This window comes from Talaromyces marneffei, chromosome 3, assembly GCF_009556855.1.
Source record: "Talaromyces marneffei chromosome 3, complete sequence".
NCBI classification, from domain to species: domain Eukaryota; kingdom Fungi; phylum Ascomycota; class Eurotiomycetes; order Eurotiales; family Trichocomaceae; genus Talaromyces; species Talaromyces marneffei.
In genome coordinates, this window is record NC_072350.1 from 500,878 (window position 1) to 521,813 (window position 20,936).

The following is a 20,936-nucleotide window of genomic DNA, read 5'->3' on the forward strand; positions in this document are numbered from 1 at the left end:
GCCATGACTCCACCATGACGAATCGTCGCCATCGCCATCACGTGCATCTCGTCTATTCATGCATGATAGATGAATTGACTTCGTATCATCAATCATGTAGTTGGCAATTATCGACTATGACTTAGCAACAAGCTACAGGCTAATAGTTATCATGGCACACCTCGCAACAGCATCGGAGCCAGCTCCTCTCCCCCTTCCCCCAGGCATCATATCTCGCCAAATAGACCTCTCCGCCTACGGCCATCTCTCCTACCACATCCTCGAAGCCGGCGCACCCACCGACCCTCTGATAGTACTGCTCCATGGCTTCCCTGAATTAGCATTCTCATGGCGCAAGGTCATCCTTCCACTCGCCAAAGGTGGCGGTCGACGTTCATATCATGTCATTGCGCCGGATCAACGAGGGTTCGGACGCACCACCGGCGGGGATTCGAGGCCTTATGAGTGGGTCGATCTACACAATTTCGCAACAACAATGTACGTGCGAGACGTCATTGCGCTGGTCAATGCATTAGGGTACAGCAAAGTGGAATGTATCGTGGGCCATGACGCCAGCGCTGTGACAGCAGCTGCTTGCGCCGTTATCAGGCCGGATGTCTTCAAAAGCGTGGTTATACTCACGCATCCATTTGACGGCGTACCGCGCCTGCCGTTTAATACTATTGATACACAGGGTTCGTCATCTTTCCCGCCGGTTAGTGCCGGTAAGGCGACACCTAGCATCAACGATAAACTCAGGGCTCACAATCGGAAACATTATAAATGGTACTACTCAACCCACGACGCAAATGGAGATATGGCCGGACCCACCACCGCAGGCGGTCTTCGTGGGTTTCTGAGGGGTTATTTTCATGTCAAGTCTGGTTCCTGGAAGGGGAACAGCCCGTATCCATTGATCAGGAAGGGGGAGAATAGCGGACGGCTGGAGTGGCCGATGGATGAAGTAGTCAAGATGCCGGAATATTATATCATGCCTCTGGAAGCGACTATGCCACAGGTCATTGAAAAGCTCATGAAGGAAGAGCCACAAGCTGCATCAAAGGATTGGCTATCAGATGCAGATTTGGAAGTATACGTTAACGAATATGCACGTACCACTTTCCAGGGCGCATTGAACTGGTACCGCGTCCAAACTGCGGATGGAGGTAAGAAGCCAGAATTGAAACATGATTTAGACATATTTGCTGGAAAACGTATCTCAATACCCTGTGCTTTTATTGGCGGCGACAAGGATTGGGGCACGTATCAGCAGCCTGGAGCTATTGAGAAGATGGCTGGCAATGAGAAGGAGGTTTGTGATGATTTTCGAATGTTGAGGATGGTGGAGGGGGCTGGACATTGGATTCCACAGGAGAAACCGGATGAGGTTGTGCGGGCTATATTGGAGTTTATCGATTTTTGACGTTAAGGCACATGGGTCTACAAATATTCCAAGATTGTGCATATGATGTTTGCTACATGTGTCTGCATCTACTAATTATAACAGTCTACATACAAGACAGTTTCAAAAGGGAAGTGCAAGAAAATGCTTGACCGAAACAATATTTAACATTCAGACCTCTTTTCTCCAGACTCCAGAATCAGAGGCAAAGGACCAGCGATGGCCTATGAATGAGCGCTATCATATATATATAGTAGAATACTAGTCAATCAGATGAATAGCATGACCAAAAACCAAGAGCTCCTCAACACCAAATCCCAAACGCCATTGCCTATTCATCAATGAAGAGACAATTCGATATAATATTGCAAAGGATTGTATAGGGTATTATTTTCGTACGTGTGTCGACAAGTGGACATATCGGATTCTTCAATGGGCTTATCATTCCTCCCCTCTCTCTCAGAGGTTCGATTTATATCATGAACCCCGACAGGAGCATAGTAACAAGCGCCACAAAGCTCATCGGCGCAAATCCCGGTGTCATCAACAACGGCGACGCCGCAGAAGTCGTTACATTGACTTCATAGATATCCGCGAACGCGATGTCGGATGAATTGAAGCAGTTGTCTTGGGTGACTTCCACGCAGTCTTCGGGGTTCGCAAATTCGATATCGACGCACTATTCTCTTGTCAGCTTTCTTTCCTTGCTTCTTTTTTTGTAGATGAGGGGAAGCTGTGGGGCCGTACATTATACAATGCAGCACCGTGTCTCGCGGTCTCAATGACCTGAATAGTCGCCAAATCACCCACATTAACCTTCAACCCAGCCGGCAAGGGAACTTGGGGTAGACAGAATGTGCCCGGGTAAGGGTTCGCGGAGGGACCGATAATCTGGAAGGGAGGGAGCATCGGGTTGCTCATGTTTGGTGGTATGGCACCGAGACCGAGATTGAAGTAGAAGAAGGCTGTTGCGTGGCCTTGGAACCAGCCTGGTTGAATGGAGATGGCGCCGCCTTGGATAGGCCATTTTGTGCGGTTGGTGGAGATTGGCATTCCACCGCCTGGTGAAGGAGGAAAGTTAGCATTTCCGTATAGAGTTGAATGGCTATGGAAGACTCACAAGGATACATCCATTGCATGCCATAGGGATACATCGTGGTATCATTCACAAACGCCGCTCCAAGTCCACCCGCCGCCTCCACGGAACCGTTGGTGTGTAGATTGTTGCCTCGATAACCCGGGTAGACGATGATGGTGTGTGCATTAACCCAGTTCGCGCAAGAGAGTGTCGTGGCCACCAGGGCTGTCCATTGTGATATTGAGAAGTGCATGTCGAAGATTGTTCCGAAGTTGAAAGAATGGAAAATGTCTTATCTATATTGACATCGATCTCGGCTGCACCGCCAGAATGTCGGTACGTCGAGAACGACCTCTCAGCCTAAACTCTGAAACCTGTTAAGATATTTTTGGTATCTCTTCTCGGCACAATCTTAGTAGGTGAATATATTTATAGAGCAGAGAGGACGTGTCTGGTCTATAAAGCGAGAAAAGGGATTCTATTCCATAACAGAGAGGGGAAACCAGTCAGAAATACTAGAAATCCCGGCCACAGACCCTGGAAAGTTAGAGCCTCCCGTCAACGTCCAAATGTGACAAGAGATACAGCCAGAACAAAGCACAAAAGCGACCCACAAATCACACGATGTCCATTCTTGCAAATCCATAGCTACTACAAAGAATATGGCTGCATACCGCATCCGATTCGACAAGGGCCTGGAAAAGGTGCAGCAAGAACATTTTTGCAAAGGCAAGCCATTAATGATAGGACTATCACATTGTTGGCCAATCAGCGAGAAGAGCAGTGTCAATCTGCACGGCTGTCACATCCCACGATGCAGGAGAAGAGGCGTCTTCAGGATGTGATTTGTTGCTGGATAGCCGCCCGGTTGAGCACTAACGAGAGACTAAAAAGCGAATCTTCTCCAATCGAGTCCATCTACCCGTCCCGTCCCCGCAGGACGCTAAGCCTCCTGACCAGACGGCACAATGTAGCCCTAACCCTAAGTCTGTTCATTGTGCTTGTGCCAGATGCTTACTACAGAGTATTAGTTATGTTATGTTCGGGGTCAGACAAAGATACTGATCAGACAATCCAAACCCCTAAACCAGTTCGTTGAATGTATGCTGGTTCTTATCGCGATCAAACCCAGCGCTAAAACCAGATCTCCGATTGGTGCAACTCACGTCTCTCTCCAGGTTGCAGCAGTTTGCGTAACTACTCGTAGTAGACTGGTGCTATGTAGCGGTAGCACTGCACTTATGCTGGTTCCGTCCCATTTTGCGGCGCTGTCAATTCAATCCTTGAAGTCGGTCTGTTAATTTATGTTTATAGCTTAGTGTGATGTAGTAGTACTCGGGTTCATTCTTTGTGTTGGGCGATCTTCAATGCGTGGATCGGGCCGGGGATTCAATGTCATGACTTGGCTTGGTGGATGTGGGATTGCATTTTAGCGCTTACGTGACCCCTCTTTTGATTCTGCGGGCGGTACTCCGTATATTTATTATCAAGCAAGAATTGGTTCATGGTTCATGACGCTTGTTCAATAAGTAAGACACATTGGTCTGGATCCTGGTGGCTCGTACGCACTATCGACCGCAAGGACATTTAACATACAGAGTACAGTCAGTTCCCTGATCGAGTGAATTGCTTCCCTTCTCTGGGAGCAGAATGCAATCCTTGTACATTCAACAAGGATCCGAGCTGAGTGTACGGAACGAGGATTTTGACTGACTTAGTCCAGCGCAAACGGAAACGACCCAGAGGAGAATATCTCAGTTCCAATAAATATGTCGCAAGCCAAATTCTTCGTACACTTTCTGTCTCTCTATCCGATAACCCTAGGCTGCCGTATTTAGTCTAGCGTATGATTAAACTCACTAAGACCCACTTTCCGCTATCAAATTCAATCCAACCATCCACCATTTTTCATGAATAGAGTCAATTTCAGTATACAATAGACGATACCACATGGATTGATTTAGTACCGTATTGGATATGAGTTTGTCTCTCCTTCTCGTTTGAGCGTCCATATACTAACGTATCATCCAGGTTCCTGAATATCTAATTATTGACAATTGATACATCATACCTCATGCGTAACTAAAAAGATCATCAACATGCCAAACGCATCTCGCAAACACAGGAAGAAATTCGTCCATTCTCGGAGAATTGAAGTTACGGATGAAGATGGCTGGACACATGTGTCAAACACTCACACTTTACCCTCGGCATCAAGATCGACAAGAAGAACAATGACAGATGGCGCAGCCGATGATGACGACATCCTCGCCGATAATAATAAGTCTACGACAACAAGACAATTATTAGCACCATCGGAACCACCCGCAAAACTAACCCTCACCGAACTCCGGAAACAATTCAACACCCATCTCGAAACATGGGAGTCATCGCCGACATGGCATCAACTCAAAGACGCATTATCAAAAGATATTCTTCCGAGTCAGAGTGCGCATGCAATTGAGAACGTGGTCTGCATCGGTCTCGGGTCACCCAGCGGTTTTGTGCAAGGTGGATGGGTCGATCGGAGGAGTGTGGCGATGTATCAGCTCGCTGCATTGACGACCATGATCGACTGTATTAAACAGTATCATGCTACTTCTACGCAGAAGGACTCTACAGAAATGAAGATAATTGCCCAAGACCCAGTCTTCAATACCCTCGACATCCAAATCCTCTCTTCTCTCGGCATCGCAGCCGTGGATTCGCCGGAGGGCTTCAATGCTGTTTCCGAAAAGACATTCCTGTTTGCGCCTGGCGCTGAAAGGAGACATCTAGGGCTGATGTTACCGTCAAATCCAGTGATGGTGTTTGGTGGTCCGCTGGAGGAGGGACCTTCGTTGACAGCTCGCAGTTTAGATGACGGCAATGATGATACTAATGAAAAGGATGATTTGAAATATCTAAGCGAGTATGTGGCTTATACACGGTCTGTCAAGACATTGGAGTTCGAGGCGAGGCCGGAGGCGTTTTGGAGGATGAGGGTTTATTGGCGCGAAGACCAGTGACGAATTTAGAAGAGAGGGAGGGGGAAAAAGTCCATATTATGTACAATCGGAAGACTTTTGGAGCAAAGGCCTTTGTTTTATGGCGTCTTGGATATCAGTAGTGCTTTTGTTTATTGCTAATTACATTCTTACGTGTATCAATAACAGAGTCGAATCTTTGTGTCTCAATGGTGTTCATTCAGTTGAAGAATCGGGATATCGCCTAAGCCACGAGGCAATCTCGAAATGCCCTTCTTCCGTCGCATAGGTTGCTGCTCTGTCACAAACAACCTTCAGATCTTCACTTCCATCATAATGGTTCAACAGTAGTTGCAGCATGTCTTCCTGTCCATGTTCTGCAGCACCATCAATTGCTGTTCTACTATTTTTTGGTGAGGCGGGTTCAGAAACATGAGCTCCATGTTGGAGAAGATCAATAGCAATGCCTATATTGCCTCTGTTTGCAGCCTCGTGAAGTGCAGTGACACCATAGTTTCCGGCTGAGGGTACGTTGACTTCAGCACCACGTTCAAGAAGATTTAAAACCAGGGTTTTGTTCCCATTGGATACAGCTGCTTGGAGTGCAGTACCAATGGAATTTTCCGCTGGAGGTGCATTGACATCAGCACCTCGTTCCAATAAGAAGTATGCGAAGTCAATTTCATTGTACCTGATTGCTATTTGGAGGGGAGTTCCTATACTGTTGCTGGTTAAGCCTTGGATATCAGCGCCTTCTTCAATCAGGAATTTTGCGATGTCAATATTCACCCTGTACACCGCTGTCTGTAGAAGTGTACAACCAATCCAAGGGTGCCTGGCATTGATATCAGCCCCAGCCTGCAGCAACAGTCTAATTACTTGCTCCGCAAGCTTTGCATTCCTGTTTCTCGAGCCAAACAAATAGCTACGACATTCCGAAAGTTTATTCCATGCTTTCCCGACTTGGTCCATGTATAAAGCCTTGGGAAGATTGGATATAGCGTTGAGGATTGCTCCCGTTCTCGTCCCGCCGTCGTCATCGCGTTCATTGCATACTGCTGTAGCTAGGACTTCCAGGTTCAAAGCAAATGGATCTCGCTTGACGGACTCGTTGATAAGCTTATCGATGATTCTCATAGAACAACTGTTGTCCAATGCAAGGCAGAGAGAAGAATTATATGGGGTTTTTGCAAAAGGGCAATAAATATTTGCCCCCCTTTTCAAAAGTAATGTAACCATACCAACATCATGATTTATGATTGACCAGTCTAGGCTGTTGATACTGTCATTCACCTTGTTTTCATAGTAATAGGAGTTGACATCGGCGCCATTATCCAGGAGGTAACTCACACCATCAATCCAGCCGAACATCGCTGATGCTACAATTGGTGGGATGTCATCACCTTTTCCATTTCCATTAATCGGTGCGCCATGTTCGATAAACGACTTGAGCATCAGTAGATTTCCGTGAAATATTGAAGCCAGTACGGCTATATGTCCAGCTGCTGCATTGCGTATATCTGCCCCCTGACGCACAAGATCATTAATAAGGCTCAAATCCCCTATTTCTGCCGCTGCCCGAATAGCTGCAAAGCCTTGTATGGAAGCATGGTTTGCATTTATATTTGCACCTGATAGACACAAGAAGTGTGCTATTGAAAGATGGCCCTTTTTTACAGCAGCCTGCAATGCAGTTCGCCCTCTTTCATACCCTGGCGGGGCATTTACATCTGCCTTTTTTCTCAGAAGCATTTGTGCAAGTTGGATATTTCCACTCTCCGCCGCGGCTTGTAGGGCTGTCCGACCATTATACCATGCAGGAGAAGCATTCACATTTGCACCATGTTCTATCAAGATTCGAGCTATCTCTGTGTAACCAAGTCGGATAGATAATTGAAGGGGCGTATCCTCCCAAACCGGGAACGCCCTTGAGTCGGGATTTGCTCTATTTGAGAGAAGTAGGCGAACAAGATCGATGTTTCCATTTTGCACGGTGTATTGAAGCGCGGAGAAAAGTTGATACTCATTACAATGCGGCGAGTGGATTGAATAACGATAATCACGACGGTGGGAGCACTTGAAATACCTTTCAATTTGGAAACTGGTGGTAAGATCAACATTTGCTCCATGGGTGAGTAATAGCTTGGCCAGAGAGACATGGTTTTTCGCGCAGGCTATTTGAATCGGTGTTTTCATGCCCCAATACATTGGTCTATGAAAACTGCAAAAGCAATCATCGACGCAATCGTCAACGCAATCATCGGGGGTTAAAGCAGATAGAGCGTTGATATCTGCTCCGCATCTAATGAGAAATTCGGCTATTTCCAGATGCCCAGCCCATACTGCCGCTTGTAGGGACGTCCCAAAGTATGCTTGTACATATGAGTTGACCGTAGAACCCCTTTTCACAAGCATTTTAACGGCCTCGAGGCCTCCCGACTTCGCAGCATCAATGAGGGGATAATGCCGCGGTTTATCAATGATAAAACACTCTGGATCTGCTCCAAAAGAGAGGAGGATTCGTAAAGCTCCAAGATTCTTTGTATCCCATAGCATCTTTGAATTTGGCGATGAAAAATGGCTAACAATTTGCAGCGAAAACCCTGCTGTGCAAAGCAGTTCAACCATCCGACTGTCCCCATTTGTGACCGCTATTGACATGCATTCCTCCTGTTCCGTATAACCGTCCCTGTTACGATAATTTGTCATGTTTAGGATGTCGATGTTTTTTTCGATAATACATTCCACCATTTTGGTGTTTCCACAGCTCACGGCGGCAGGAAGTATCTTCCTCATAAAAGTTCTAATCGCAGTTGACTCACGCCCGAAAAGGTCAGAAAGGAAAGACTCTTTCAGATTTGTTGATATCCACTCTACCCCTTTCTGCAGCTGGCTTTTAAGAATTATGCCATTGTTTGTTAAGCTGATGAAGTACTGCAGAAGTTTTTGCAGGGCGAACTGCGTGCCAAAACCTTCCAGTTCATGGGAACTCAGCATTTGATCATTGTCAATGTCGTCCGGTGGAAAATACAAGGTCAACGATATCGTTTTCTTTGATATAGAATCTCGCAATATGGATGACATCACACTATCCAGAGTATTTCTCAGGGCTATTTGCTGCGACCTAGCTGCAAACAGTGGACTGTTGCAACTATTGAGCTGACTGCTTGACTGAACCAGCATATCAGAGTTTGGCAGCATTTGAGTCATTTGATTGTCCATTGCTGGAAAAGTATCGAACTTGTATATTTGTCGATTCTTACACATGACCGCGTGAATCTCTCTCTGTAATTGAACACTTGGAAGGTTGCTCGTGCACACTTCTCGAAGAGCGACAGATGCAGAAGATGCTTCGGCTCCTGGAGTGAACACCTGAACACCTGCGGGTGTAGGAATGTCTTGTAACAACTGCAACCGACTCATATGTGTGACATTTCGGGCAATTTCTTTTTCAACTTCCAGTCGTGTCCTTTTCCTCTCGTGGATGATAAATCCACTATCCTTGCCCTCCTCCAACTTTCGCTTCCTGAGTTTCTGGTCTACATAGGCCCAGATGGCCCTGTCAGCATACTTTTGTATGCCCCAAGTCTCAAATTTTGTGGTATATTGGTTCTTACTATCAAACAATTAGTTGATCATCATTTGGATGGTGGAAGGCCATCAATACGTTGCTTGAAACCCATATTTCCCCTCCATTATCTGCATTGTTTTCTTCAGCGTTCCCTTGGGAGCGCAATAAAGAGCAGTGATCTCGTTCCTGTGTTGTTCCCATATTTCTTCTGCAATACGAGGCGCTTTTGGTGCCATTTTGCAGAAACGAAGTGCGAAAGTGCAGTATCTTGTATCTCGAATACTGCACAAGTAAAGAAAGTGGATAGAGAAAAGGACGACCAAGGCAAATCCAGACAACAATCTCATTATATAAATTATTCCATTGTACGCCTCTGTGGTTGACGGCAGTTTGCGGTCTGCAATGATAGGCATCGGGAAGGAGCATGATTGACCAATTCCACAATCTGATTCAGCCTTGCTACCTCTTATTGGTCAAGGACGAAATCTGAATGCTGAGCACTTTTCTTTTTTCATAGTAACCTACCAAAAGTAATTGTCACAATCCATTCAGAGCCTAGGGCTAAAGAGCACAAATCCACAGCCTTGCCGGAATCTGATTTCAGGGCTCGTACACGTCAACCAGGACAGGGACGTTCTGAACTGGGCTGTAACTTACATCAATTCTGAATCATTCAACTAACCATTTATTGCTCTGGCTTTTGTCGGACTCTTATGGGGGGGCAAATACGAAATCTGATTTGGCATGCATATCAAATCAAGGCAACGCTGAGATTATTTACTTTCTTCACAACATCAGCAACGACATCCGCTATTATTCAACGTACGTATGTGTATACTCGTATACCATCTAACAATAACCATTCACTACCATTAGTCAGAGGTCCTGTAAACATACATTCGACATATACGGCCACGACAAAGCCGATATATCCATAAAACCTATGACTATCCCAACACAGTCACGTGGCTTCCCTCAACCCTCGAAGAATATGCCACCGTGCAAATCAAAAAGAGAGAACCTTGTTTGTACATGAAGAACCCAAACGCTGAACGTGATAGTATATATACTCAGAAACTCCACCAATCCCATAATATGCCCTTTTGAACAGATAACGCCTTTGAAAAAAAAAAATATAAAAAATAAGAAGAAACGAGGCTATACTGTCTTTCCGCCACAGTCAGGGATCTTCAAGCCTGGCTTGAGGTTGCGTGCGGGGTCCATGAGACCCCATTTATCCTCCCATTCCTTGCCAGGAGTATTGAAAATGACTTTCCAGGGCTCGTCGAATGCTTCGAACCTATAAACATGTTAGCGCCGATGTATAAACGTAGCCCGAGGAGAAGTACTCACCAGAAATACTTCGTCCCGTTGGTCAACGCTTGACAGACCCAATCGGACAAGAATCGATTCATCTCCTCGATACCAGCAACAGAGCCAGACGTAGTATCCGTACAACTGACTGAACCACAACTATTGCCACCTGCACTCGGCCAGCCAACCTCGGAAATGATTGCTTGCTTTGCCGTACCGCTTGTCAACGTGAGATCATGAGAGTTGAAAAACTCCAGTGTCCACGCCGCTGCTTGATCGACAGGAACTCCACCAAAGAATGGATGGACATTGGCCATGACCGCGTCCGAAGCTTCCAGCAAATCAGCTGTCCAGTTATCGCCTAGATCTGATGTAACCACGGGCACACTCAGTCCCTTTGCTGTCAAATTCGACCGTACGGCATTCATGTATGTGATGAGAGCTGTTCGGGCAGTTATCCGATCCGGGAATCCTCCAGAATACAAAACTTCGTTTCCCACAACGACGCCCTCGATAATACTAGTATTGTTCATACCGTTTATAACCTCGTAAAGAGTCTCCATCTGTCGCGTGGTCGTTGTCTCGTTCGAGTTGACCCAGACCCCGAGCCATAGTTTCATATCCGTCAGCTCCAATCGTTTGATAGCGTGCAGCACCATTTGCGTCTGATTACAGTCTGTGCCGTAGATCCGCACGGTATTGGTCAACTGAGAAAGTACAGCCATATCACGTGTAACATTGTTTTGACTAGGCGGATATTTCAAACACAAGGGATACTGAACACCCCACGATGTGTAATCCATTCCGTAGAAAACCCGATGCAAATCCGTGTTGTTCATGAGTTTCACAATCTCAGGCGAATCCTTATTCAAATCACCATTTGTGGCCGTGTCTCCAGCGGCGGTGTCGATGTTGGTGCCAGGATCACTGCTGCTACTACTACCTTTGTTTGAGCCACCTTCATAAGCACTATGTTTTTGACTACCAAATATGCCTCCAACAATCGCTCCAACGATAATGGCCACAACAACAAGTCCTGCCAACACAGTGAGCAACCATCTTTTCCGTTTCTTTGCTGCGGTTATGTCAGCCTGTCGGGTAAGGAAAGCAGATTTCTCGTAAGGAGTCTGACCGCCGCCGCCGGCACCGGAAGGGACGGACTCGTAAGTCGTCGGGCCACCCCGGAGACTGTTAACAGCAGAGAAAACACCGCCAGCAGCTGCACCACCCGCGGCACCAGCAGCCAGTCCTTGATGAGACGTTTTACCGAACCACGAACGCCGTTGTTGTTGCGGGGAAGTGCCCATTATATCGTCATCACCGTCGTCCGCAATGTCATTAGGATTGATCACAGCAGGATCATGGCCGTTGTACGAATGATATGGTCCGTCGTAGAAGCCGCCACTTGGGTGGTGGGGATATAGCTCTGCGACGCTTATCTGCGATGGAGTCGAGGCTGATAAGGCCGGTGTTCCCACTTGTGGAGGGGAGCCTGCTGCAAGGGCCGTCCCACCCAGCGGCATACTGAGTGAATAATGCGCTCCAGATGGATCTACCTGGCTACGCCGATTTGGACCGTTGGCCACTCCATATGGAAAATCCGAATAGTTTCTTTCCGGTGGACTGTCATAGTAACCACGACCCTGTTGTCCCTGTCCTATTGACCGCACGGCTTCTAGGCCGCTTTCTCGTTGATTCCGACTTGCAACGTCGTATGCGATACCACTGATTCCACCCCCGATAGCAGCCGCACTGAGATTATCCGCGCCTGGGGTAGCGGTAGTGTTTGTGCGCAGCGAAGTCGAGCGATCGATTTGTGGTCTGTTGTCTGTCATCCCTGGCGGTGAGTTCATAACGCGATGCAAAGGTGGTTCCGGCGGTATATTTGTATTGATACCGCTGAATTGTTGTGGTGGTGGTGGTGGTCCTCTGTTAAAGCCTCTATCGCCTCGAAGACCTGACGGATGATTGCGGAAACTGCGTGAGGGGTGTAAATCTGATACGGGCGAGGTTTGACTTAACATGCTCTGCCCATCCGACATGATAGGCGAGACGTCGCCGCGGGGGTATGAAGGGTTAGGCTGTCGTGACATGTTTACTTTCGAATAGGAGCCGCAACGATAAAGTTCCTTCTCCCACTTCTAGATCAACCGTTGGAATGCGCAACAGGCTGCACCCCGCTTCCGTCACACGATGAGTTAAACCCAGCTCAGGAATGTAGCGAATCGACTTTCTCTGGATCAATAGCCGGCCTCCTTGCATATGTAAACAGAGCCGAGTACTGCGAATGAGAGAACAAGCGACGCACGCTGTGGTGTCGACGTAAAGGACTGCAAAAGTAAAGAAATAAGCCAAAGTAATACTGATCAGAAGTGAAAGGAAAGAAGAGAGATGAAGCCAGGAAGTAACAGGCGCCGAAAGAGGGTTGCCGTGACAGCAAGAGCGCCCAATCGGGGACTAGCGCCAACTGGCTGAAAGCGGATGCTCGTACAGCCGTGAGGCTCAGAGGGGCGGAGTCTGACTGTTATCCACTGAACATGTTAGCTAATGATGAGACATGTCTTACTGGTTTTACTTTTATCATACAAAGTACATAAGTACATAGCTAATCCAAGGCTGTATTTCTGAATGTCTTATGAGATGTTCCTTGAAGTCTATAGAGCTTATCTGTTTAATCGATTGTTGATAGTCCCCACTGCATCCGCTCCAAGCCAAGACAGGGCGATCACTCTCGCCTAGTTACAGAGTATTAGTTCTCGAAACTCAAATTTAGTTCGCTCTGGTATACCACATATCGAAGTACGTAGTTATACAGAGTAAACGTGGCTTGTTCGAGTGCATCCATGATTCGACCGCTTGCGAATGATCGGACCCCAAACCACGACCAAATCATTTGGTACAATACTACGGCATGTACTAGATACTACGTACTATGTAGTACAGAGTACTAATTTAATAGAAACTAAACTGTCTCGTCTTTGTCAATCCTGACGGCTTCAATGCGATCCTAACCGAGCAGCGCTTGTTAGTTACGGGTCTTACATAATGGTAGTAGTCGTGTACACACCTGGCATCAATCATCAAATCAAATGCGACTCTGTATTCAACTTCGGAGAAAAAAGAAATACGTACTGTACCCTCTGCACTCCGTACTGTGGTACCCAGAGCCAAAAATAGTAATATCCACTCATTGCGCATTAGCCTTTTCAGGATTAGCTCGTAAGGAGCTATTAGCCTTTTGCCTAATGCGGGAATTTTGTTCCCAGTGATTTTTGGCGACACTGCCTCGATCCCGTCGAGACCTGCAGGTTGTTGAAGGTTATACCCCCCACCTCTTCTTACGTGCATCTATTCCACGGAGCGTACTACGAGTATATACGGAGTATGAGAGTTTATGATAGTCTTCAGTTAGTAAAAGGTACTCGGCTGGACGGGAATAATCCGAGTCAAATTAGTTGACTTATTAACAAACTAGTTCACTAAGTAAACCATTCATCGATTCAAATGTCCGTTCGCCTTGAGTATCAAAGAAGCAAATTGTGTAATATTGTATGTTCTCTCTCTCTTCGTAGCAATAACAATCCATCCTCTTTTTGCCATGTTCCCATATGCAATTAGTCCTGTATCCCAATCAATCCATCCCTTGAACATAACAAAATTCCCACAATCCCAGCAAAATAAACCTAACCAACCAGTAACCAGTAACCAACCCAAGCAAAGAAAGCAAGCTTTCTCTTCCCATATTCGTGTCACGTATCCAACTCTTCTCGGTCATGGTTTGACATATAACAGGCAGTACAAGAAACAGAACAAACAAGATGGAAAGAGTAAAAAAAGAAGAAGAAGAAGAAGAAGAAGAGAACAGAACGAAGAAGATGGGGTATATGAAATCGATAGGGACAGTATGTTACAAAAAGTGACCAACGAAATAGGAAAAAGGTATAGTCACACAAGAATAGGAACTGACAAGTCGAATGTACAGCCCACGGTAAGGACAGGGGTAGAATAGTAATTTGTACAGATAAGGAGAAAATAGGAGGCTTAAGCTAAGCTTCAACCTCTTCTGCTTCGCGTCGAGTCGCTGTCATCGACGAACCTTCGTTCCTCCTTCGTTGGGAACGGCTATTGAACTTGCGTTTTCCGATTCGTGTTTCGAAATGTGATGCTATCGTTACCGGTTCTTGTCCGATTGTCAACATTGAGCCACGCATTTTATTTCTGTATGCATCCACTATCATCGTAATGTCAGTTTGATACACTACTTCTTGAACCAAAGAGGGCACTTACGTGATCGCTGCAAGAACAAATGCCGACCAGCGAATACACGGCTTTGGCTCCAGCTCATACGGTACCCAAAGTCATTTACGACTTTATCTTTGCGATGTCGACTGCGGGTAAGCTGTGGCACAGGCATAGAGAGACCCTCAATGGTCGGTAGATTGACGATTGTCCGGCCAACAGTAACAGGATCGTTGCCGTTGTCAAATTCATACCCATCTTCATCATCATCGTTATTATCGTCAGCGTCATTGTCTTCAAGATACCGGCTGTCAGGGACAGTATGCCCCGGAGAACCTTTCATCTGTATGGGATAATAAGCACGAGGGAAAACTGCATTCGTAAGACGATATGAATCAGGAATCTCGTTCATGTTGACTTTGTCCAATGTAACTTTGACTCGCGCACGACCACCACGCTGGTGATCGTCAACTAGAATGAACTTCCGTCGTTTACCAGCTGGCAAGCTGCCAAAGAGAATCTTGTCGCCGGGCTTTCCCATATCAGCCTCTGTTTCATATGAATCGTCTGCATCGTGGTGTTGACTGGCTGCGGTAGCCACGGAATGTCGGCCGATGGTGTCAAAACCGCCTCCTTGAAGTGGCGGGGCCATAGATGGTATACCTAAGCCACCAGGTGCATGAGCTGTAGGATATGGGAGCATGCCTTGGTAAACATGTCCAGTACGAAGGTCTGGAGTCGGTTCCTGGATGCCACTAATCGAAGGTTTCGCACTGGTTGAGACGTAGGGAGGACGATGAATACCGTTCGAAAAATCAGTGCTGCCTATAGTTTGGAACGGTTTGCGTTGGGATTAGCCTACGCTGTTGACCCAGAGAAAGGCAAGTGACAGACAGGGACGGCGAACAACAAGAAAAGAAGGGAAGAAACGAACGCCAGATGTACAAAAGAACAACAAAGAGGCCATCGACAAACTTCACTCTCGAGAAGACAAGTCAACGTGCCAACAGAATAATACATAAATCATCGTACAATCTCCACTCTCATACGAGAACGTTCATCCATCATTCCCCAGCAACATAACACAGTCACATACAACACACAAAGGTACAGTTTATCCCCGAGTGCAGGTGGCATACAAGAACAAAGGAGATCTTGTTCAGTGTTTAAGAAATCGGTTTAGTATCGGTGGTGGAACATACCGCTAACATCTTCATTTCCAGCTTGGCCATCTGCGTGGTGGGCGTGGTGCTGTAAGGGCGGCGCTGCCAGCGTTAGGGGTGCGCTTGGAGGACGGGCGTTCGGTGCGAGTGCCGTATGGTTTTGCGTCAGAAGGTGTGGCATGGGTGCGGTTGCACCGAGTTGATGGTTTGGTGTCTGGTTAGCTTGTCGACGACTCATCTTCGCCATGCGTCGAACTCGACGACTTCGCAGCCTAGGATCCTGGTTGCTGTTTCGCCAGCTATCAACAGCACGCTGAATTAAGCCTCTCTTTCCTCGTAGAGGAGGGTTCAGTTCAGCTAATGCCCAGCCAACAGCGTTGCATTCAGTTTCGTACACCAGTCGGTTGCCACGATATTGGTCCTTGCTGCAGCATGCACGAGGATAGACACAGTTTTCGGTCTTGAAATCTGCTGATAAAGCCTCTACGTTTACGGACTCCACGTCGCAACGAATAGTGTACTCCATCTTCACACGGTCGCGCGAGTATTCGAAAGCAATCCATTGCACGCCGTTGCTGTCTTGGCGGACAAGCTGCGGAGTGGTTGCAGGAATCGGACCAGGGGCTGCATTGGTAGGATTTGCGCCAGCCGGGTGACTGACATGTACGTTGTTTGCAGAAAGAGGCTGTCCAGGCGTATTCGGCGATGTCAATGTTGAAGCAGAAATCGGTGGTGGTCGCTGATTCTGAATAGGCGTGTGCTGTTGTGGTATAGAATCCACCTTGAGCCGGGGGCTGTTGTTGCTTATGGTTGAACTAGACATAGCCGGTTGATGTGTTGATGGAATCGTGTGTTGAATAGGCGCTGTATGTGGAGGCATCATCAAAGATTGAGTCGTTAAGGGATGCTGAGGCGCAGGTGGTTGGGGGTTGTAGGCGGGATGAACAGGATTGATAGGAGAGTACGGTTGGTAACCGTACATCTGTGATGGAATCTGAGGAGACTGCGCATAGAGGCTTCGTCCATGTTGATCATGTGTTTGTGACGATGCCACCGAAGCTGGAGAGTTTGACTGAGGAGTTGTTTGGTAAATTGGAGGGTATGGCCTCTGCATTTGGGCAGTTGCAGCCATAAGATCTGGAGGTCCTTTTCAAATATTAGCAGTGTACATCTAACATAAAGTGATGAACAATCCAAATCTCGACAAGCCATGGATCTGTGGGATGGATTGAACCGTGAATGCTTGAAGGTAACCGGTCCGCGTTCCACAAGTCGTACTGTCCTACGAATAACAGGGACGGTAAAGAAGACTCGATCCAAACTCACCACTAGATGGGTAATGCGGGGCGGTTGCTGCCGGATATGGGTTGGCATGTGAGGCGTAATAAGGATCCTGTGCCGGTGGGGGGTATTGTGGTGGTGGTGGGTGTTGTAGAGATAGGCCGGTTAATCCAGAGGCTGTAGAATATGGATTTGGTGGCAGTGAACCCCCAGGGTGTTGGTGAGGAGAATCCGGTCGTTGACTGTGATGGTGTAGTAGGCCACCTGGGCGGGAATGTTGCTGAAGACTCTGATGGTGGCTGCTTCCTAAGTGCCGAAGCTATTGATATTGTCAGTCCGATGATCGATTGCCAGTTTGTAGAATCAGCAATCGAGAGAAACAAAAGTGAAGTTGACATATTAGAAAGACCTGTGTGTGTAGGTGCAAAATGAAGCTGAAATCCAAGAGAAAGAATGAGACGAGAGGATAACATTAACAAGTGCGACATGGCAGGCGGAGAATATATTTCTTCAGATGAGGAAGTCGCGATAACAATCCACGTGGTTGGCGGGTCGGCATGTGACTTGATAGCCAACATGGAACTTGGAGACTCCTTGCTTCACATAGTCATGGGAAAGTTGATAGATTCCATTTACACAGTTTGCTCTGAGAGAACAGGTTCTCAGGGAAAAAAGCATATGTGAAAACTTCACAGGTATGGCTCTCCGGGGCAGGGCCGAGTATCATGGAGACTCTATTCAGCTATCCACACAATCGCTCATATCGGCCTGTCCATCGGACAGCACACAAGAATACCCAGGGTCGAACAGTCTTCTCAAGGCGGAATGTCGTGGTTTCATGGTTGACGATGGCGCATATTGGATATGCAACGTCCACGAAGCGCCGCAGTCACGTACCCAGGCATGGGGCACGTGCCGACAAGGCTTTCGCAACCATGGAAGCGCAAAGCAAGGGATCATAATGATGATCAATTTTGTCCCAGCTTTTCGTTGTATAGAAGCTTCACGCTTTGCGGGACCCAGAAGCAAGGCATCCCAGTTGGCGCGTAAACATGGTCCCCTCCGGCCATTCATATCCCCGTCTCGTGTTCATGTCCAGACAAGGAAACAAAGAGAAAGGAAAACAATAGGCGTCAATGAACCTGCACTTACCGAGTCATCTGAAGGATCATCCTTATACTTGTGCGCAGGTGGAGGACCAAGGTCGGGTTGGACCACAGCAGTCATGGTTGGACCGCGTCCGTCCCAAAGAACACAAAGAATGAAGACGAAGGTTGTTTTTATCTGGGACGATACAGATTACACGCGCAATGTACCCAGAAGAAAGAACAGGAATGAAGAAAAAAAGAAGAATCGGAAAATAAAAAGCGCTATGATCAAGTCGATGAGATCACAGAATGTTCTTTTCTGCGAAACACAAAGCAAAGCAAGAAAGTTGTCCAGGATAAGGTTTCTGGCTGCGTCTTGGGGTTGCAAGGTTGGCAAGTTAGAAAAAAGATTTAGCCAACTAGGCTAGGAGGGATCAGCAGTGGGAGACTGGGAGTAGAAGACTAAGTAAGTAAGTCGCGGAGCAACTAGGTATATTCCCGTGGAGCCGTGGGTTTGATTTGATTAAAAAAAAGGCGTTGTGCTAGGCCGGGTGGGAGGGCTGGAACATGGGACAGTTGTGTGAGTGTCCACACTTAAAAAAAAGGCTCCCGCAGTGGATAATCCGATTAAGAGCAGCAGCCTGTCAGGTTTGGCGGCCGAGAAAGTGGGAATGCCGCGCATTAGACTCTTGGGGCTTGGTGGCAGGACAAATGAATCTTGACAAATCTTGTCTGTGAGGAAATGCAGAGGACGGACGCTCCACAAAAGGCGAAAGGGAGGGGGGAGGGGGCGGATAGTACGTGGTTATCAACAGCGAGAGCAGAAAGAAAAAGAGAAAAAGAAAGAGGAGGAAAAAAACCGGGGCGTGGAGGGGGGGTAGGTAGTAGCTGGCGCGTAGCTTGTAAGAAGTTAGTCGCTAGAATTTTTTTTTTGTTTTTAGGGCGTTCGGGCTTTCCCAACGGTGGAAGGAAATCTAGAGATTCAAAGGGCGAACGAATACTATTGGATTGGGGACGGAGAGCCAGTCCAGATCAAGACAATAGTGTTGATCGAATTGAGAACAATAATTCTGATCTAGTAGACGACGGGTTGACAAGGGAGGGTCATCCAGGGTGTTTTTAATTTATTTTATCAAGATTTATGGAGTGCCTATCAAGTACACATTAGTTAGTTGGAGCGCAGACAGAACTCTGGATTGAGAGGGAAGCAGCACCGAAACAACACCGACTGATCTGGAAAAGCGGCAACAGATACGAAACACGAGAGATTTTACTGTGGGTTGTCATTGGACGGCGCTGAGAGATGGCGCTGTACGGGGTGGGTGATGCTCAATCGAGCATAGTCAGAGAGGGTTGGATTGATCCTTTTGGCCTACTCCGAATGCACAGTTGATGTAGAGAGGTACAGATACTGGAGTCTACATTGTAGACTTGAGTACTTATTTTTCAGCCCAGATAGATAGCTAGTCACCCATACGATGTACGATGTATAATATAATTAACAGCCTTCTTAATTGCAAGAGCAACTAACAGAGCAGGGATATAGCTAACAGCTAACAGTCCGTGCAGTCCGTCCAATCTGATTGACTGAGGCATTTAGACTGGCAGTAATTAATGTATTAATATAAAGCACCCGAATGGCTACAGCCACTGTCAGCCAGGGTAGCTTCGGTGTATCTTGTTGGCTGGTCTAGAGCTGTATGCACCTGCACGACGGAAACATCCTTGAAATCTCGTTAATTTTATGTGAATGCTCGTCCTTATGCTTAGCGAGGCAAGAGGACGGACACACTGGGTTAGGATCACCTTGCTACCAGGACTGAAATAGACTAGCCGGCGCGATGGGACAGAGAGCACTAGAATGATGTGCAGTAGACTGGTAGCCCTCGCCTAGCGCTCGAGTGCGTGGAAAAAGTCAGTCTCGGGAGGAACCTGCATAAATGATTTGAAATTGCCAAGAATAGCACTAGGCAGGTATGTATGTAATCAGGAGTTACATTCTAACACCAGTCGAACGTGCGCCGCCAGGTGAAGCAGAATCCAGGAATACTATGTGCACGACAAGCCATGCTCGTAGGATCCTACAGTAGTAAGTACTTCATTGGATGACGGCGAATGGACGCGTTCATGGAAATGATTTCCTGACGGGACCTGATCGACATGTTGTTATATACGTGTAAAATACACGCTCGTCATGGTGTGTTGTACAACATAACGTGCCATGAATGCCATGGCGGCCATGGACTTGACAAGCCAAAAACGTTGTTGACAGCGGGCCGTTATGACTTGTCAGGTTTCTGTACGAAATAATAATGGCGTGTACTTATGAAGTCCGTATGTGGCTGGCATATACGTACGCTACAGTAGGATGTATCGTCGATGTTCGTAACTTGTAAGGAGATATACGCGTACTCCAGTAAGATCACAAGTGAGTAAATAAGTCTATTGGCTGATTCATATCGGGCCGTATCCACTCATTCCAGCCGCGCTCCACCGGACGTATTCTAATTTATAGGAAATTTAATTGAGGGAGGAAAGCACGAAATCCTTAGCACCATATCCAGTAACTAGTTAACTAGTTATATGCTTTCCTCGTAATAAGTCGCACAGTGTTGACCACACTGACACTCCGGGAATATCAACAAGTTCTCGCAGGACGTAGAGAGATCTACGCATCCAGATCGGGCTGACCCGCCTCCACGATCTGATGCTCCACCGAGAAAGGGTCAAGCTACTAGTTACTACGTACCCTGCCTCATCTCGCTCCAATTTGGTTGATTTAGGCTAATGGTAGGCCGATGACATCCTGGGAGGCACACAGAAAAACAATCATCCACTCGCAAACACTCCGACAA

The 20,936-nt window shown here is 47.0% G+C and overlaps 6 protein-coding genes across 6 annotated transcripts; 2 read left to right on the forward strand and 4 right to left on the reverse strand.

Moving 5' to 3' along the window:
- Positions 1 to 151: 151 nt before the first annotated feature.
- EYB26_003934 (uncharacterized protein) lies at positions 152 to 1,402 on the forward strand (the record flags this gene model as incomplete). Its single annotated transcript, XM_054263228.1, has 1 exon — positions 152 to 1,402. The coding sequence occupies one exon, from the start codon at positions 152 to 154 to the stop codon at positions 1,400 to 1,402; it is 1,251 nt and encodes a 416-aa protein (XP_054119203.1).
- A 451-nt stretch (positions 1,403 to 1,853) lies between these two features.
- EYB26_003935 (uncharacterized protein) lies at positions 1,854 to 2,712 on the reverse strand (the record flags this gene model as incomplete). The annotated part of the gene is made up of 3 exons (XM_054263229.1): positions 1,854 to 2,060; positions 2,129 to 2,442; positions 2,502 to 2,712. The coding sequence occupies 3 exons, from the start codon at positions 2,710 to 2,712 to the stop codon at positions 1,854 to 1,856; spliced, it is 732 nt and encodes a 243-aa protein (XP_054119204.1).
- Positions 2,713 to 4,558: 1,846 nt separating this feature from the next.
- On the forward strand, positions 4,559 to 5,467 carry EYB26_003936 (uncharacterized protein; the record flags this gene model as incomplete). Its single annotated transcript, XM_054263230.1, has 1 exon — positions 4,559 to 5,467. One exon carries the CDS (start codon positions 4,559 to 4,561, stop codon positions 5,465 to 5,467), a length of 909 nt encoding a protein of 302 aa, XP_054119205.1.
- A 174-nt stretch (positions 5,468 to 5,641) lies between these two features.
- On the reverse strand, positions 5,642 to 9,232 carry EYB26_003937 (uncharacterized protein; the record flags this gene model as incomplete). Its single annotated transcript, XM_054263231.1, has 2 exons — positions 5,642 to 9,041; positions 9,093 to 9,232. The coding sequence occupies 2 exons, from the start codon at positions 9,230 to 9,232 to the stop codon at positions 5,642 to 5,644; spliced, it is 3,540 nt and encodes a 1,179-aa protein (XP_054119206.1).
- A 922-nt stretch (positions 9,233 to 10,154) lies between these two features.
- On the reverse strand, positions 10,155 to 12,403 carry EYB26_003938 (uncharacterized protein; the record flags this gene model as incomplete). Its single annotated transcript, XM_054263232.1, has 2 exons — positions 10,155 to 10,296; positions 10,350 to 12,403. 2 exons carry the CDS (start codon positions 12,401 to 12,403, stop codon positions 10,155 to 10,157), a joined length of 2,196 nt encoding a protein of 731 aa, XP_054119207.1.
- Positions 12,404 to 14,356: 1,953 nt separating this feature from the next.
- EYB26_003939 (uncharacterized protein) lies at positions 14,357 to 18,220 on the reverse strand (the record flags this gene model as incomplete). The annotated part of the gene is made up of 5 exons (XM_054263233.1): positions 14,357 to 14,541; positions 14,598 to 15,374; positions 15,752 to 16,858; positions 17,039 to 17,312; positions 18,146 to 18,220. 5 exons carry the CDS (start codon positions 18,218 to 18,220, stop codon positions 14,357 to 14,359), a joined length of 2,418 nt encoding a protein of 805 aa, XP_054119208.1.
- Between the last annotated feature and the right edge of the window lie 2,716 nt (positions 18,221 to 20,936).